Source organism: Vespa mandarinia, chromosome 7, assembly GCF_050613455.1.
Source record: "Vespa mandarinia isolate Hongniang chromosome 7, ASM5061345v1, whole genome shotgun sequence".
NCBI classification, from domain to species: domain Eukaryota; kingdom Metazoa; phylum Arthropoda; class Insecta; order Hymenoptera; family Vespidae; genus Vespa; species Vespa mandarinia.
In genome coordinates, this window is record NC_140816.1 from 8,555,785 (window position 1) to 8,575,000 (window position 19,216).

The window sequence follows — 19,216 nt, forward strand, 5'->3', positions numbered from 1 at the left end:
AGCGCTCGTCGAATTTCGAATGTCAGTTCGTGACCAAATTTTTTTTCCACGCTACCATCACTTATGGGTATTTTCGTTCAGACGTTTTTCTCTTTCTTTTCTTTTTTCGTATCCAATCTCCTCATTCGTTTCTTTGAAATAGTTCTTCTTTTCCGTGAACGCAACGTGGCACATCAATTAGAAAGGCATAGAAATTATTTCGATGAAAAGTTAACAGATATCTATAGTATTTGAAGAAAATTTCTTAATGAATCGAGTTAAATGTCCACCGTAAAAGAATGAAGAGAGAAGATAAAGAGGGATAACAAAATGAGCCTTAAAATATGAGGATGCTGGAAGGAGTCGCTCTATATGCACAGCGCAATCGATCTCGACGAGTATTATGGCCCTCTTATCTCATCTTTGGAACCCGTTTAAGACTCGTTTCGGCACCTCAACTCTCGCAATTGCGTCGGCTTCAATTATCCATGCTCTCCTTCCGAGAATGGACACATCTACCCTCAAATTTACGGCTCCTTAGGATTTCTTGCCATTTCGTGTCCATTCTCCAAAAGTATTCTACGTGGTCGTTGAAAAATGAAAAAGGAAAAGAAAAAAAAAATAAAAACGAAAAAACAACCAGATGCTTCGACTAATCTCTGCAAGGTTTCGTTCGAATCGAAGAAAACGAAAGTTAAATCTTTTCATGGAAGAAATTATTCTTTCTCGTTCCAGATGTTTAATCGTTCGATCAATCTCAATCCGATCATCAATTAGTCGATCAAATTTTCGATAAATAACTTTAAAATCAATTATTTTTAATGCGAACGAACGAGTCGATGATTACGAACGATGATGCTTACTTCCAAAGTTACCAATTTCAAGATCGTGAGTGATTCAAGAAAAGATTCGTGTTTTTAGCGCATTCATTTGGAACGAATTGCATGTCTAACTCGTACCTAGGCGAGTAGATAAGCCGTGTACTTAGCACCTGCCGAGTTCACCGAGGTTTTCGATATAAGTATACGCTTATATCCCGTATGGAATTTATGTTGAGCTACCGGCTAAGATGTCGACGAGAGAAAGAGAGTGAGAGAGAGAGAGAGAGAGAGAGAGAGATATGAATAACGTATTTTCAAAGAGGGATGCTTTAAGTTCACGAAGCACGTTAAACCACCGGATGTATTCCGAAGCATCGATACTCGTAGCTAACTCGATACGTCGAAGCTTACTCGACTACTCGCGTTCAGACATTAACGCGTACGTGTCCGCCATTAAAGGTTACGCGAGTCGAATAACATTCTTCGACTTTTGTCCCGACAGGTTGTCTCCTCTTTTCAACTTTTCAACACTTTTCTCCTTTTCTTTTCCACGTGTACCGTACATAAATCGATGATTTTTATCGACTTAAACGCACGCTCGTTGCATCGACGTAACTAAGCTCGTGAAACTGTCATTGTATATACCATTTCTCCTCTTGCTATTGTTCCCTTCTTCGTATCCTTTTTCCTTTTTTCTTTCTCTCTTTCTCTTTTCTCATAATATTTTTTTTTCCCTTCTTTATTTCGTTTTTCATTTTTCCTTCTCTTGTATATAATAAATTTTCTCTTCTCCCTCCGTTTATCCCTTCTCACTCTCTTTGGCGGAGCCATTAAAATGCAGGATACATTTCTACCGATCTTCCCGACCGCGCGGTCAGCACGAAAATATTTGGACACGCGTTGAAATTTTAATTCTCCCTAGGAGCCGACCGTTACGTACTGTACAAAGTGTCACGTTATGAATATTCACTAAGTAAGTATTACTGCTGTTTTAGATGGTGGTGGTGATGGTGGTGGTGGTGGTGGTGATGGCGGTAAACTGGGAACAACATGGACGCGTGTTTACATTGTTCTACTCGTTCGTTTCTTTACGATAATTACGGACAATGTCCCCGAGTTAGCTCTCGAGACGATGAGAATGCAAAATGATTCGAGTAACGTCGAACGAACGTTTTGTATCTCCAATCGTATCATCCTATTATGAAAGACTACCTCGTATATGTACGTATGTATATGCACGAGAATAAATCGATATATCGATAACCGATATCTCTTAGCGATATCGAACATCGTGCTCACCGCGTGGATAAGTTTCTACGCAAACAAATCTAACGAGTACGTGTGCGCGTGCGTCAGGGTCGTGATATAATCAGGAAAGGGCAAACGCATAAATGAACGTCGTCGTTCTTATTATTTACTGGTCATCGTTGAATCGATTTTGTATTCTTTCATGACTGCTTTCCCATCGATTTCTAATTATAATCATGGTCTACAGTGACCATGGAGATTTTTTTTCCTTTCCTGTCTTCTGTCTCTCTCTCTCTCTCTCTCTCTCTCTCTCTCTCTCTCTCTCTCTTTTCTTCAATAAAATATATAGAAAAACGTAATTGAAATTAAAATTTAATCGAGGCATATATAAGATCAATTAAATGCGACAACACTTTCGATACTTGGAAATACATGTACAGCTCTCTTTAAGCATTCCACATATTAAACCATAAACACTATAGACAACTTGCATGGTAGACGATGATAATGATCGATCGATTCGGCACGCGAACTCTGTTCTCTCGAAGCAGTTGGGTAGGTAACTCGTACGTGAGGTAGACACTTAATACCTACGAAATCGTGTAACATACATCGAAGAAATCGATCGTATCGAGTACAAAGGCATACCTTCGATGTTTCCGATGTTTTATCATATCTTTATCGTGAGAATTAGACCACGTTTCCTCTTTAAGCATATTGATCATTCCTTCGAACGTATGATTAAGTGATTGAGAATATGTCAGGATTTATTTATTTTCTTTTGTTGTTCTTTTTTTTGTTTGTCTTCTTTTTTTTTTGTTTTTTTTCCATATATTTATTTATTCGAATTTTTACGAAATATAAATATGAGATTACGTTCTTCTTTTTCATTTCGAAGAAATAATAAAAAAGGAGAAAGATATGATATTTGTGTCGGATTATTCGCAGCAAACGCACGCGCGACTCGCTCGTAAAAAGCAAGTAATTTCCGCGCTCGTGGTCGCTCGAAGGTGCACCTACGGATATACGTACTTATGTACATACATATGTACATGCACGCGCGTGTACGATCAAGTCTCGTCCGTATAACATGCATAAGCTTACTCATATATATATATATATATGTGTGTGTATGTGTGTGTGTGTGTGTATGTGTGTGTATAGTATATACACTGTAGTATATTACTGTATGTAAGACACAGTGGAACGACCGAGCGAGCGACTTTATTAATTATCATTCCCGATCGAAGTATGAAACGAAGAAAGAAAAAAAAGAAAAATAAAAAAAAGAAAAGAGAAGAAAAAAGAGAAGAGAAAAAATAAAACGAACGAAGCATCGTGCCGCTTCGATACGCGTCGCGTAAATTAATGTGTCAGGGACGCGTCGTACCTCCTCCCTTTTGCGAACCCGCAGATTAAAATCAAAGTTGATCGTATCGATGTATTCACGAATGGTAAGATACATTTAGATAGCGAAATTTCGTTCGATCTTGCACGAGTGAGAAAGTGTAAAAGGCGTCATTAATATACCAGAAGTATATATTTTATTTTACAAGAAAGAAAAAAAGTACTGATATATTTTATCTGCAAAAGGAAAGCCTTCTTCTTCTTCCCTCTCGATTATTTGTCAATTTTTATATTGGCCAATCATGATTTCCTGTAAAAAAAAAAAAAAAAAAAATCCACTAGGATATCGCGAAAGAAAAATTGTATTGATTCGATTCTATGTAGGTTCTTCTTTGTTATATGTTTTACAGAGGCCATTGACTTTCAGATTCAATAATGAATATACATGCATACATATGTACCATGTAAAATACACATGTAAAAGCCAAGAGTGAAATTTCGCATTATTCCATCGAGAAATTTCGTTGGCACAGGTTCGTTACTCTTCGTCAACGAAGAACTCACATTGTCACCTAAGTTTCATTGTTCACTTTACTCTCGTCCTCGTCGTCCTCGTCGTCCTCGTTGCAATGCGAAGAAAGACATACGTACTCACAATGGCGACCGGTTTCACGTGGTTTCCCAGTTTCTCGATAAATTTGAATTTTTAAGTGCGACCTAAGAGTGGCAAATTTCACGCTGAAAAAAAAGGACAAATAGAAAATTTTTCACGGACGAATTAAAGTGGACAATCGGTTTGTCTACGTTTTTCTTTCGTACGTTCGTCTTACAATAACTAGATTGCAAGACTTTCTGAATTCTCGTTTTCCCTTTCGTTGTGAGAAAAAAAATTTGTGTGTGAGAGAGAGAGAGAGAGAGAGAAAGAGAGAGAGAAGAGAAGAAAAAAAGGAAAAAAAAGGAAAAAAAGAAGAAAAAACAAGTGAAAGAAAGACAGGCTAATTCGTGAAACGGTGTCGGAGGCATCATAGAAAGAGGCTCGAAGGAGAGTCACGCCCTCCTCGTTACCCGTCTACCTCTCTCCACCACCCCGCTTTTTCCTTTTGGCGATAATATCTCGGCAAATACCGAGCCATGGAACCCTTTAGTCGCGGTCCAAGCTGCCGCCTGTGCGCGTAATGCCCTAAAATTAAACAAGCCACGGCGCCGAGGGCGACGACGGCCATCCAAGTACTCTCTCTCTCTCTCTCTCTCTCTCTCTCTCTCTTTTTCTCTCTTTTCCACTCTTTTCTTTACCTCCACCAAAGAAGGAGAGTCCAGCTCTCGTCTTTACCTCGTCGTACCATCCTTCCTTCTTCTCTCTTATCATTACGTCAAATTTGTTAATCTTTTCAACATTCAGTATTACCCATTTAAAATCTATTCTAAGAATTTCGATTCAATCGGGATTTCTATTCGAGAGAATAAAGAAAAGCATCGTTCTAGTTTGCACACCTGGCAGGTCATACGACTCATTATCTCACATATTCAACGGAGAACAATGATCAACCGTTACGTTGTAACAAAAGAAAATGCAAGAAATTCCAAAGAAATCCTATCGTCAAAAGCTTTACGAGATTCTTTTCTTTAACTATTTGAAGCATCACTTTTGAGTATCTCACTATGTGTTTACTTAAACGCGTAGGACGAATTATCTATTTCAATAAATATCTGTTATGCGTGGAGAATGAAATCTAAGGAAAGTGATAAAATAAATAGCAAACATTGAATTGCATTTTACATGGATTAGAAATATTATTGAGATGTCGATAAATTTACAACTCGTTTCAACGTTGAAAAGATTTAATATTTTCATTAAACGACGATTTAGACGAGATCATATTAAAGGATCAAACATATCACGAGGACTATCGTTTGCACGACTAAAAGATTCACACCCTAACCTTTGAGATAAAATCTCCGACGTATTGTCACTCTTGTCCTGATACCTGATACGAATAGGGTTCTTCTTCGTGAAGATCCCGTGGGATCCGTACGTTCGAAATCCGTTCCTCGATTTTACCTTGCCAACTCATTCTTCTTAAGGGACACTTAAGAAGATCAGGTCAAATTATTCTAATTTCGTAATTTTTATATTTTCTAAGTATCAACCATAAAACTGGAGTCTAACTCGAAAAATCTATCAATTAAATGATATAAAGATGTCAAGTCTTTACCTCGAAAGATTCCAATTTTCTTGATGATTTTGTCGAACGATCGTACGTCATACCTTTTACTTTATCTCAGTACGTTAATAGTCACTGTTTAACTGCCCATTAACTTTATTTCGCGTAACTCCAACCAAATGAGTAGGCCGACGTAAGAAACCGAAGGATTTTATGTCCGCGGAACTGATCCTATACACGTTTATAATATACCTGTGTTCGTGTGTAATGTATATAAAGCCTTCGGGACACCAGGTACGCGTCATGGAGTTAACGGCTTACCGGAACAAACCAGAAGCGATAAATCAGAATCATTAGGGAATTGGCCGCGCCTTTCACGATTCCTAGTCGCTTCTTGCATCCGTCGCGAGATTTACGTCTACCATAAAAATCTATATCGCATCTTGTAACCCTCTCTCTCTCTCTCTCTCTCTCTCTCTCACACACATATGTTGCTACTACACCTTCTTTCTTCATCTTCGTTCACTCGTCTACTCTAACTCTGTCATTTTCTATCTCTTTTTTCGGTTAGCGATCACCCTTTTTTTATGCCCTATCAAATGTGAAATTACAAACTGGTAATCGGAAAGGAACGTCTTCTTCTATTTCTTTCGGCAAGTTCTCGCCTTTAATGTCGTCCCTACTTTCTCTTCTGCGATTTGACAAAAGAAATGGAATAGAACGACGAATGTTAAATTATTCTCCATTATAACTAGATATAAAAGGATTTATTTATTAAATGACAATTATTTTCTTTGAAAAAAAGGACTTGTCCTCGATCAAATTATTAAAAATCGTCTCAGGAAATAGACGGAAGAACGTGCTTATTGAAATAAGTTTGAAAAATCCTTCAACGAGATATCGTTCAAAGCATTAGACATCGAAACGCGACGCGAGAAGATTTCGCTCGGTGGACGTCTCGACGAAGCTCCATAAAAGTTGTGAAACAAGAAGGAGTAGTAATTTCCATACAACGCGTCTGGCATATAACGTTTCACCTTGTAAGAAGGCGAAGCGTACTCTGCGATGAATTGAAATCGAGAGAACCGAGAAAGAAAGAGAAAACCACCCTTTATCGTATATAATGTAAACGCATATACACAATAACACAATAGTATAAGTAAAATATACGTATATTTAATTTTATATCTATTCGCACAAAGAATATGAACGTATCGATCGACACTTCTGAAGTTCGTATAAAATCCAATGACTTCGGAACAAAGAAGGATTTTCAAAGATAAAAGAAACGAAAAAGTGTTGAAAGAAATTCAATTTTATTCCCACGTAGTACGTTTATCGACGTCGATCATGAGAATTCTCATCGGTTACTACTACGTATCGAGAATTCTCCCTCACGATTTTCCTTATTTTTTCTTTTTTTTTCTTTTTCTTTCTTTTTCTTTTTTTTTTTTGGGTTCTCTTTTTTTTCTTTGTCTTTCCTCATTTCTTTTTTTTTTTTTCGATGACCGCTACCGTGACGCCACCTTTTCGTAAGGTCCACCGTTCTCACGAAGAAAGTAACCACGCGATGCTCGAAGAAGAAAGTACTATGGTATGGTTCCGTTCGATTCCATTCCCACTTCGTATTTACTTTCTAGGCACGAACATAAATTAGTAGTACGTGCCACGCGTGTAACGAATACTCGGATACCGATTGAAAAGATTAGAAAGACAGACAGACAGACGAAGGGAGAAAAGAGATGATGAAAAAAAAAAGAGAGGAGAGAGAGAGAAAGATTATGACGATAGGATGAAACGTAGTCTACAATTTTCTTCGCTCCTTCTCGATATACATACTTTAATACAGGCCAGAATATTTGTTTTATTTAAAATAAATTCTAAATTAGATTAAAGGACAAGCAAGTATAACTTTTGATACTTATGTATTATTTCTGTATCAAAATATTATAGTATTCGTTATAATAAAATATTAAATATTGTTCTCGCGTTGTATATTGAAGAAAAAAAATTGAATGAATCCATTGTACTCGTCTTTTATATATATATATAAAGTTCATGGATTTCCATTAAAATGCATCACCCTGTATATCGTTTGTAGCCCGATCGAAGAGGGTGCGCCATCGAAAACATCCAAGGAGGGAAAATCTTTTCCGTCCCTTTTCTAAGGCACCATAGCCACGTCGGGAATGCTTGACATTTGACGCGCTACCGTGCGCGGATGTAATAGTGATCGTTCTCCTGTTTCTTTCGTTGATAAATAAGTTTCCTTTCGATACGTTATTCGTCGCGCACAAACTCGCGTCCTCGCCAGTTCTCCTGATTTACGATCCAAGAGATCGAGCAAACTCACCCGTCTTGTTTCTTTTCAAACTGTCGGTCTCTCGATCGTTGCCACGATCGTTTTTCAATCTTCTTAGCGTGACTGGCAAACTTACCTCCTCTATGAATTCAACTATTTGATTTATATACATTTTCGAGAATACAAACAAATAAAATTATTGAAGACGTTTATTTGAAACTTTTAATTGTTCTATAGTTTTGAAAACTCGATCGACCTCGAAAAAGCAAAGGAAAAAAAAGAAAGAAAAAAAAAACAAGAAAAGGAAAAGTAAAAGAAAGAAAAAAGAAAAGTCAAATCGAGAAATCTTGTTAACCGTTAGCAAGCAGAGTACTTTAGTCGTAGAAACCGTACTTGTAGTTTAAGAATCCTCTAACGATGTCAGTATGAGAGGCCACTCAATCACGTTAAAATCAAAATGAACCAACGTGGTAAACATTATTTAATACGAAGAATTTATTTAAATAAGATAGATACTGGCTGGATTGTTATTAGAAAGAAATATTTTTATTATCGAATCGTTTGTGGTATATAAAAAAAATTGCATTTGCCTGATCATACCTTGTAACACCGATATCTTTCGATTGCATGTACCCTATTAAATTGATGGAAAAAAATTTTTTCGAGCAGAAAGTGAAAGAAGACAAATGGTAAGCGAGGATTTTGGTGCGCAAACAAGCAAATCAGTCTGATCGATACGATCTTTGTGATCGGACACCGCAAACGATCAGCATAATCCTGTAACATGTAGCTACTTCGTAGAAATTCGATCGGTCGATCTTCGAAGATTCTATCTAATCCGTTTAAACGGTCTCGCTTAGCTTTCAAACGATGCATTAAGCCGATGCACCGGAGCGTTTCAATGTCGTGAGATGTATATGTGTGTGTTTATATATATATATATATATATATATATATATATATATATATGTATATACACATAATATACAATAGTTGACACACAAACGATTATAGATATAGGCTAGATAGAATTTTCCTAAACTAAAAACGATATTAAAAGAATACGTGTATCTCTGAAGCGTGAAAGAATTCGGAATCGATTGTTCACGCTTCTTTCCAATGCGAATGTTATAGAGACCTATATTTTACTATGTTTAAAATCAATTAATAAAATATTTTATTCGAGAAGCAACAAAAATTTTAAATGATGAAAACAATTAGAAAAAATACAGATTTTAAGCGAACGTTTGGAATGATATTTTTTAAAAAGAACTTCCATTGATCTCCCGGGGGAGAAAATAAAATTAAATTAAATAAAATTAAATATATTATAAAAAGTTAGGAAAAATAATAGACGATTTTAAAATGATATCTAAACGAACGGAACGTGCGGCCGAGTATATTCTGATTTATATATTTCTAGACTAGAAGGTATAAAAGCAGAAGCGTCATGTTATCGACGGCTCGAGTCGACTCATTTATTTTGTTTAATTTGAGATCTCGACGACGGGACGTCATCGTAGATCGGAGATCACTCGGACCGATCATTGTCGGGGATCACGGCGCCTCGATCGGTAGGCGTTCACCGATAACGAGAGACCTACGCTACGCTACGCAAGAAAGAAAGGGAGGAAGATTTCAAAACGCAGCCGCATACGTAATGGTCCCCGGTAGAAAAAAAGATTTCCGGAGATGGAGTCTCAGCCGGAGACAGGTGAATGTTTGACATTCCTCTCGTGGCCTCCGCTTTCGACGCCCTAGCCGCACCCGATCATCGCCTTCTGTTTTCTCGATACCCCTCCTCGATCCCTTCTCGATCCCTCCTTCGATCGACGCGCGACAAACGTTTCCTTCGTTCGAGAGAACGCAAAACTCGTTTCAACTTTTTCCCTCGTAGAATGTTTATCTTCGGTTTCGTCGCACTTGAAATTTCGATCACTTTCCAATTTTCTACTCATAGAAATTTTGGAATATATTTTAATCTTATTTTAACCACGCTTCAAAAAAAATTTTCGTTATATCGTTCATAATTCAAAACAGATATTGTGATTATGTCAAAAAGCACATGATTATTGTATATCGCCGCGTAAAGAATCTATATCTTTAAAACGTCAAGAGCTAGTTCAAAATATAATTAGTAAATGGGGATCCTATCGGTGACTGTCCGTCTATTCCTCGTGATAAAAATTTGGACATCGAAATTTAATTAAACGTCTTTTTAACGATAGATATTCTTCAATTCTTCCCACTAAAATAAATCTACATATAGGGCTCGTATAGAAAGTTGAAGCGTGATTATGTCGAGTAAAGCTCTACGTTACCTTGGACAAATAAATCCAAGAAGATTAATGATTTCGAATGACTTTGAACATTTTTTTTTTGATAGTTAAAGAAGTGCCGAGCGATTAAAAAAGAAATTATTTTAATTCCAACGGATTAAGATATGTCTGAGGGACAAAAAAAAAATAATAAAAGAAAAATATTGTTAGGAATAAGACGATGACTCTTAATCGTTTTTGTTGGTATATAAACGGAAGCTACCAACATCATCATCACTGCCGCCGCCGCCGCCGCCGCCGCCGCCACCACCACCATCACTACCACCACCACCATCACTACCACCACCTATGAGAGAGGGTATTCGAGACGAAGACAATTTATTCTGAATTTGCCGGGTAAGATCCGAGGACCCTTTTTGAAGCACGTGCATTCTCGGTCGAATACTGCCTGGACCATTGCTCGTTCGCGGTAAAATAATATTGTCCGACTAAATTCTTCTTCCACCTCCGCTTCGCCTTCCATCGTGGTACGCAACGTGAAACAAGACAAACTATTTCGAGATCTTTGCTTTTAAGTTTCTTTTATTTATTTATGCGAGCAGCACGATCGAATGACGTTAACTGTTATTATAGCGACATTTTCCTCCTGTCTATTCTCCCTTTGTCACCTTTCGAAGAATTACAAACGAGAAAACTACCCATTCTATTATTGACATCTTCAAATCGTAAAACTCCATTTACTCGGCATGATTTTTCTTCAAATTCAATTATCGAAACGTTAGATAAATCATTGTCGATCCTCCATGATAAAATGAAAGACGTCCCACCCTGGATTAGAAGAATTTTAGCTAATTCCACGTTTTACGATTTCAATCTGAAGCCATTCGGTGCTGTGAAAAATAAAAAGTAAGGATAAATCCAGGACGTGTGGGTGCTGTTAAAGGGATTCAAGTAAGGCCAGGAACACGAATGCGTGTCTTGCATGAATCAAAAGTGTCTCGATTCATTGTATCGCGGCTTCAGGATGATCAGTTGCAGTAGGAAGCCATTGTGTTGAGGAGGAAGCCTTTACAAAAACGTTCCATCGACCTTCTTCCGTAGCATCGCAAAGGGACTTAACGCCATTGTAAGACCACCCCGAAAATAAGAAAGAAAGAAAAGAAAAAGAAAAAAAAAAAAAGTAGAAGAAGAAGAAGAAAAAAAGAAGATTCGTACGTGTCCGTCGCTACTTCAGCGTAAGAACAGCAACTAGCTCGCTTTTATCGTAAAACGCAACTCTCGCAATTACGATTCGTAACACGTCTGCGTCTCCCTCGTGTTGCCTCAGCAAACATCGCTAAAACTTTGCGTGTGGTCGAAAACACGAATCCTCTCATGCAAGCGCACCAGACTGAAGGATCCTCGAAATGAGTAACGGGGATTCCTCGAGACTTCCCCTCTTTAATTACGTTGCGAATCTCTCTTAGAGGCCATCTTCTCGAGTATCTTAATTTAAAATACTTTCACGAATCCGATGCTTTGCTCCTATTTTCATACTTGGCATTCTGTTAAAAGACCAAGAGCTCCGGATGACTCGTCAATTGCAATTTATTTAAAATATCTTATAAGAGAAGCGAGGCGATCTAAAACGATGTATCTAAAATATACGTAACTTCTTTTTTTTTCTTTTCGAAAAAAATTTATTTTACGGATAACAGCTCGAGAGAAACGCAATTCGAAAGCATTTTCCATTAGCCGAAAAATTTGGACATGTGAGACAAGCCGAAGTACGAGCAAACAAGGACGTCGGCAAAAATCAAAGGCTGATTCTTCGTCCCGATATTGGCCCATCGTTTCGTTCGACGGACTAGATGAGATCTGCAAGCTCACGCCCTTGAAAATCCTTTCGAATGGTGGCCCGGCGATCCTTCTTTCCTCTTTTTCTGCTATTGGTCTCTTTCAGCTTTGCCGTACCGTGTTGTTGTTGTAACACATTTCGTACCGCAAGCAAACAGAGTTCCTCGTTTTGTCTGATAATTGCTGGAAACACCAGACGAGTGTTTGCAGTGTCATCGAGGTTCGGTCACACCTCGCAGTGCGACCACTTCCCAAAGCTTCTCTTCTTCACCTTACCGCTGCTAATGTGTATCTTACGTTCTTATAAAAGTAACTTTGTTCAAAAGCTCTCTTCGACTTTGTCTTCAAAGCTCGCTTCGATTACGTTTTAAACGCTTTACAAGTCGTTCTACAACTGGTTCTCTCGGTAAGATTGCATTTTAAAGAAGAAATATTCGCACTTTAAATCGTTTCATAACTTAATTCCAAGGCTGATAATTATACTAAGATTCCATTTGATAAGATTATATGTGCGAAATGCATTCTCTGTATCTCTAATGTTTCAAGATCGTCTGAACCACCAGAGAATCATGTAGATTATAATGGAAGATATTATTGAAAATAGTTTCAAGCATAATAATTACAAGATTAAGTGTACTGTCTCTAATCCAGTTTTGTTCATTTAATTAAATTGCGTTGCATGTATCGCATTAGTGCTTCCATCTATGTGTGAATGTAAATGTATAAATATCTAGGAAAGCCGCCGAGTGGTATAAAGAAGTAATAAAATATGAATTCACGATTACTTAAATAAATATGATTACGCATAAAGAGAATTCTTGCTTAACAAAAAAAAAAAAAAAAAAAAAGAAAAAAAGAAAAAAAAAATAATGTATCAATAGATATATATCGTTAAAAACACTTAATTCTAATTTATCTTTCAATTTATGTACAAGTCTTACAGTTAAGTCACCAATTAAATATTAATTGTTGCAGTCCAATACAAAGTTCCTTGAATAGGATATTTCATTAATTTAAAATTAATTAATTTTCTTCCAATTGTTCAGGCTCCATTTCGTCGTTAGACTCATGCATTTCTTCGTCCTCTTCCACCGTCTCTTCCAATTTCTTTCTTTCCTTAAGTCCAGCGGCTGGTGATCTTATCAACGACAAATCACGCTGTACTTCCTTAATATCCCTTTCTTGTTCCAACGTACGACCCTTACGCAAACGCTGCAAAATATGTAGATTTTGTCTCCTCTGTCTAATGTTTTCAACTTTCTTGATAGCTTCCACAGTCTTTGTCCATAATTCTCTGTTGTATTTCACTGGGACATTTCTCCTCTTCTCAAATTCGAATGATGGATCTATTGCCAATTCTTTGCCGACAGTCTTTCTATAAGCTTTAGTCCATTTAACCTTTCTCGGATTCTTTTTCTTTTTGAATGCCGCGTGACATTTCGATCGACAAAATCTAAAAATCTATTGATTATAATAATTATAAAATTGTTAAAAAATCATTCACGATTATATCGAAATAGAAACACGTGACATAACCTTAAAAGTTTATCAAAGCACATCAATTCGATCGCTATTTATTACAAAGAAATAAAATGACAATTTTCTAATGTTACTTACTTTACAATCGTTTCTAACAAATTGAATTCCATGTCCCGGATAAATTCGAGACGAGCAAAAATAACACGTTTCAATACGCATTTTGCGCGGTGACGATAACCAAAGGCTTGCACATGGACGCGTAATTTATTTCGTCACATAGCCACCTAGTGTTACATTGACGAACTAACTCTACACTTTTTCGGAAGATAAATTTGTTTAAAGAAAGATAAGAATTTTCTTTTCTAAGAAAGGCATTTATATAGGAAAGAAAGACTTTGATTAGACTATCTATATTAGATATATGCAAATATATATTTAAATATAATAATATTTAATATTATATAGTATTTAATATTTTGAATTAAATGATATTTGTATCACTACGAATTTCAACTTACGGTTTCTTCCGGTTTACCTTTAAATATAATTATGGCCGATACAGAAATGGCGGGTAAGAAGAAAAGTCACATAGGAAAAGGGCGAGTGCTAGTTGATAACGAATTATTCGAAAAACCTATATTTTATTGCGATTTTTACTGAAAATGGTTCATAAGACTTCGAACGATGATAAAAATGTAATTAAAAATGTGGAAAATGAAAGTGTACATGTTATTGAAAGGAAATCTGTCATATACAAAGATTTATCTTCTACCTTGGTACAAGAGATAAGTGATTACTCGAAACAATTTGCACATATTTATGCTGCTAGACTTGCAGAACTTGGAGAAGTTTTGACATCAAAAGTACATGCAAAGTGGAGTAAGATAATGATATTTTAATTGATTTTAATGCTCGTCTAGCTGACAACTAATGTGTATTTTATTTTGTCCATTAGAAAATGTTCAACTCTTAAAATTAGCAGATTTAGAGGATTTCGAGGGAGAAACTTGTATTATAATTGGAACATTATACAAACATCAGCAATGGAAACCATCAATTTTACAAGAACTTAGCGAAGAACACCAATTGTCATTACCACCTACAAGATCTGATTATTGTTCTGAAAAGGATCAAGTATTCTTAGAAGATGAAATGTTACGCATTAAATTAGTTGGTGAATTAGTTGACCTTAAGGATATTGTCACTGGTATAGTTTGTGCTGTATTAGGAAGCGAAGAGGAGGATGGTACATTTCATGTAAGTTTAAACACATATAAAAAAAGTAATATTATGTCATGTTATTATAAAAGAAATTTTCTCTCATATATTACATTATTTAGGTGAAAGATTGGTGTTTCCCAGGTTACGTACCTAAAACTTTACCAACTTTAGATTCAAATTCAAATGGAAAGATCGTTCTAATATCTGGATTAAATTTTATTCAAAATTCGGATGACATAGCGATAGAATTATTACGTGAATGGATCTGTGGTATGGCTGGCAATGTAAAAGCTCAGAAGGAGGAAGCTTCTGTCGTACGACTTATCATAGCAGGTAATCCAAACGACATGTAATACTTTTTCTATTACATTTTGTAATTAAAAATTACATTATTAACGTTGTTACAGGCAATGCTATTAGCAATAATGATAAGAAACACACTCATAAAAATATATTAGAGTTAAAAGTAGAAGAGAGTATGCATGCAAAAGAAACTATCAATGCAACGCAAAAATTAGATGATTTTCTTTCTGATATTGCAAAATGTTGCTGCGTAACATTAATACCAGGCCAATATGATCCTACTAATATGATGTTGCCACAAAGACCGCTTCATCCTTGTTTGTTACCTAAATCATCCAGGTATCATTTAAAGAGTATGAAAAATTATAAATGAAAATTATGCGTGACCTTCGAAACTTGATCAAATCTATCCCCTTTAGACTTGGAAGTTTTCAAGGTGGTTCTAATCCTTGGATCAGTCAAATTGATGAACGTATGATAATGGGATCAAGTGGTCAGCCTTTTGAAGATTTTATGAAAGCTACTGGTTCTAAAGATATTTCTCCAATAGAATGGTTAGAAAAATCTATTATTTGGAGACATATGTGCCCAACTGCACCAGATACATTACCAGCCTATCCATTTTATAAGAAAGATTTATTTATAATGAAGCATCGTCCTGACATATATTTCACAGGGAATGCCAATAAATACGAAACAAAACTGTGGAAAGGTATTTATTATTTTTGCACTAAAATTTTTATTAAAAACTAAATCCTAAGACTAATTTATACTTTCACTTACAGATGAAAAAAATCAAGCGATCAGGCTAGTCTCTATTCCACAATTCTCGACATCTCATGCTGCTGTTTTAATAGATCTGAAAAGTCTTGATACAGAACTGATTCATTTCGGAATAGAATGAATAAGATTTTTGTATACATTTCTCTTTTCGTTTAACACATATTATTTACAATTTGTGACAAAAATTATATGTACAATTATTCATAAATTTATATATTTTTAAAGGATTTTAACAGTAAAAAAACATTGAAAAAAAATTCTCCGAGGTGATTGAAATTCCGTCAGTAGATAAAGTCGGTATATCGTTGACCGTCCACTCCGTAGATATAGTCGATAATTGATTGACGTAATTGTTTCGTAGACACGTCGGTAATTCGTAATTGGATTTGGAGATGTATGCATAAAATTTTAATACGTGCATAAATTTTGTTCTCCTTGTTATCTTACATTATAAACAAATGTTATCGTTATTTTTAATTCGATACATGAAATGTAACAATGTATCGTATGCTATACGATACGATAAATCAACAATCACGTATATCGATTACAAGACGCTAATTAAATATGTCAATTATAGCTCGTTTCTCTTCTACATAAATTCCACTCTGTTTGTAAGGTCTTACAGTCCGATAATATCGGTCGTTCGTTTCTAACGTGATATACGCGTTTAGCTTATATTTCTTTAACGTTAAAAATATGTGGAATTATATTTTGCTATCTTCCGTGGTACTGATGTCATCGTTATTTTATCATTATCAATTTAATAAACCAATCGGTATCATCGAAAATCCAAATAGCTATTATGATTATATAGTCGGTGAGTACGTGCAATTTTATTAATATATCTTGCTAATACGAATATGTTTTTTGACTACTCGATTTAATAGAAATAAAAAGAAAAAATGTTCTCACGAATTGACAATTCGTTCTGTCGAATAAACGAGTTCACATCAAAAGTTATATCAAATGGTAGAATGAGACGCATTTTGCCATACGACGATTGTTGACAATGCTACGTAGAAATGATATGTATATAGTAAAAAAAAAAAAGAAATGAATCTCACCGTGACTCAATATCGTTGATCAAACTTCTATCGTCCTCGTTTATCAGTTAAATTTTTTGCTTTTGCAAAGTTGGCGCTGGTACGACTGGTTGCGTGATAGCATCGCGTCTATCGGATTTATCAAATACCACGGTGTTGCTCGTGGAAGCGGGTGGTTATTTCAATTGGATGTCGGCGATGCCGTTGATGGCCCCGTTGATGCAAGGGACCAGTTTAGATTGGGCTTATAAAACGGAGACACAGAAGTTCTCATCGCTTGGACTTTGGAGCCACGTAACGAGTCTCTAATGAAATTTATATAAATTTTATAGAAAATGATTCGTTCTGATTGATTTGATATTAAATTTGAATATATCGAACTCGTAATATTTTATGATATAATTAATATTTAGCAACAATCGTGGCCAAGAGGTAAAGGATTAGGTGGCAGTGGTCAAATTAATTATCTCGTTCACTCTTTCGGGAGGTCCGAGGATTATGAAACGTGGCCTAAGGGATGGTCCTACGGTGATTTGATACCGTATTTTAAAAAGGTCACGGAAACCATGAGCGTGACTACCTTTTCATCGAATGATCCATTAATTGCGGCCTTTATGGAGGCCGAACTTTCAATCGGATCTAACGACGCTACCTTTCAAAAGGGCAGTTATACCGTCAAACGTGGAAATCGATGGAGTACCTATCACGCGTATTTACAGAATACTATAAAAAATCGCAACAATCTTCATGTATTAATGAACACTCTGGTTACAAAGGTAAATCCAATGGAATAATTCGCAAAATTATTTTCTTTGTAAATCCTTTTCTTCTTTTTCAGATATTATTCAATGAAACCAAAACGATCGGCGTAGAAGTTCTTTATAAGAATGCTTCGCGTGGAAAAATAAATGTGAGAAGAGAAGTTATACTTTGTGCCGGTACCGTCAATACCGTCCAATTACTTTTGCTTTCTGGTATAGGACCGAGAAAAGATCTCAACGAGTATCAGGTATTATTTCAATCGTTAATATGTATGAAATTTCTAACGCGAATAAATCATGAGATCGAATTGCGCGTTATTTTCTTTATATAATATATAGCCAATAAAAGAGATCGACATAGCTTCCCTATAAATGATTAATTTTTATAGATACGAACGGTGAGCGATCTACCAGAAGTCGGAAAGAATCTTTTCGATCATATGAATGTTCCAGTATATGTAAATCTCAAAGCATCGGTTAGTCTGACTTTAAGAAAGATGCAATCGATTCAAGAAATAGCCAAATACCTTCTCTTCGGAACCGGTAATTAAAATATACTTTTAATCCAGATCTTTTTCTTTTTTTTTTTTTTTTTTTATTTTTTTTATTTTTTTGACTCGCCAACGGAATAATCCTTTTGTATTTTGGTTTATTTTTTACAAAATAAGGATCTCTTTCGTCGAATCGTGTTTTGGCTACCGCACGCGTAAACAATAGCGGTATTATTCTCTTCGGCGTGGCTTCCACCGATGAGAAATTGTTGAAGGACATTGCTAATTATCAAACCGAGACTTTCAGATCGCTCTTTCCTGCTTACAACGACACTGGCCACGAAGGTTTCCTCTATCTCGCTACTTGCCTTCAACCGAAAAGTCGTGGAAACGTCACCTTAAAATCACGAAGTATTTTTGATCAACCAAAAATCGATCCGGCTTATCTTCAAAACGACGACGACGTTCATTGTACTCACAAGGGTACGCAATGAATCAACTCAAGGAAAAATATAAATGAATTTTACGTTATAACGATGTATTATAAAATACGAGACGATGTTCGCAGCGATAAATTTGGCATTGGAGACTTTAAATTCGCGAAAATTTCGTGAGTACGGTGCTCACGTTCATTTACCCGATTTCGAGGAATGCCGACACTTCCGACAAGATTATAGAGATCGGGATTATTCCGAATGCGTTATGAGAATCGGTGGAGTTACCAGTCATCATCCCTGTGGTAGTTGTAGAATGGGCACCGACGATAACGCGGTGATCGACGATAAATTAAGGTGAAGCGAAAAACATGTTCATGCCTGAAAAGAATAATGCAAAAAGAAAAAGAAATTGCTACAAAGGATATTTTTTCATTTCTTTTTTTTTTTCTGTTCAGAGTAAGAGGTGTAATCGGTTTGCGAATAATGGACGCCAGTATATTGCCTTCGCCAATTTCCGGTACACCGAATTCCGTCTTGATAGCGATGGCGGAACGTGCCTTTGACGTAATCACTGAAAGAACAAGTAATTAAAAAATTGTTTCGATCGTTCATCGAAAATCTTCAAAGGTGCTCTCTGTTTAAAAAGGATCTTCTCGAGGGGCTAGAAAACAAGGAATAACATGGGATCAATCGAAAATAGTCTCACTCTCTTGACTTTCAT

The 19,216-nt window shown here is 36.0% G+C and overlaps 3 protein-coding genes and 1 long non-coding RNA gene across 4 annotated transcripts in view; 3 read left to right on the forward strand and 1 right to left on the reverse strand.

The window, feature by feature from the left end:
• Positions 1-9,454: 9,454 nt before the first annotated feature.
• On the forward strand, positions 9,455-10,884 carry LOC146872906 (uncharacterized). The gene is made up of 3 exons (XR_014982384.1): positions 9,455-9,573; positions 10,397-10,534; positions 10,772-10,884. It is a non-coding gene; the product is annotated as an uncharacterized LOC146872906 (long non-coding RNA).
• A 1,995-nt stretch (positions 10,885-12,879) lies between these two features.
• On the reverse strand, positions 12,880-13,751 carry RpL24-like (ribosomal protein L24-like). Its single transcript, XM_035870597.2, has 2 exons — positions 13,592-13,751; positions 12,880-13,435 (listed from the first exon to the last, which is right to left on the reverse strand). Exons 1-2 carry the CDS (start codon positions 13,670-13,672, stop codon positions 12,998-13,000), a joined length of 519 nt encoding a protein of 172 aa, XP_035726490.1. The 5' UTR covers positions 13,673-13,751; the 3' UTR covers positions 12,880-12,997.
• A 153-nt stretch (positions 13,752-13,904) lies between these two features.
• On the forward strand, positions 13,905-16,014 carry LOC118443506 (DNA polymerase delta subunit 2). The gene is made up of 6 exons (XM_035870593.2): positions 13,905-14,332; positions 14,409-14,710; positions 14,794-15,007; positions 15,082-15,316; positions 15,397-15,689; positions 15,763-16,014. Exons 1-6 carry the CDS (start codon positions 14,116-14,118, stop codon positions 15,879-15,881), a joined length of 1,380 nt encoding a protein of 459 aa, XP_035726486.1. The 5' UTR covers positions 13,905-14,115; the 3' UTR covers positions 15,882-16,014.
• A 321-nt stretch (positions 16,015-16,335) lies between these two features.
• The window catches only part of LOC118443503 (neither inactivation nor afterpotential protein G), a 3,049-nt gene continuing 168 nt past the window's right edge, over positions 16,336-19,216 (forward strand). Inside the window, exons 1-8 of the mRNA XM_035870587.2 lie at positions 16,336-16,580; positions 16,898-17,100; positions 17,220-17,582; positions 17,645-17,815; positions 17,957-18,110; positions 18,236-18,541; positions 18,627-18,849; positions 18,951-19,216. The exon at positions 18,951-19,216 is cut by the window's right edge and continues 168 nt beyond it. Of these exons, the coding sequence (XP_035726480.1) occupies positions 16,460-16,580; positions 16,898-17,100; positions 17,220-17,582; positions 17,645-17,815; positions 17,957-18,110; positions 18,236-18,541; positions 18,627-18,849; positions 18,951-19,086 (1,677 nt within the window). The 5' untranslated portion in view covers positions 16,336-16,459 and the 3' untranslated portion in view covers positions 19,087-19,216. The remainder of the gene's footprint in view (positions 16,581-16,897; positions 17,101-17,219; positions 17,583-17,644; positions 17,816-17,956; positions 18,111-18,235; positions 18,542-18,626; positions 18,850-18,950) is intronic.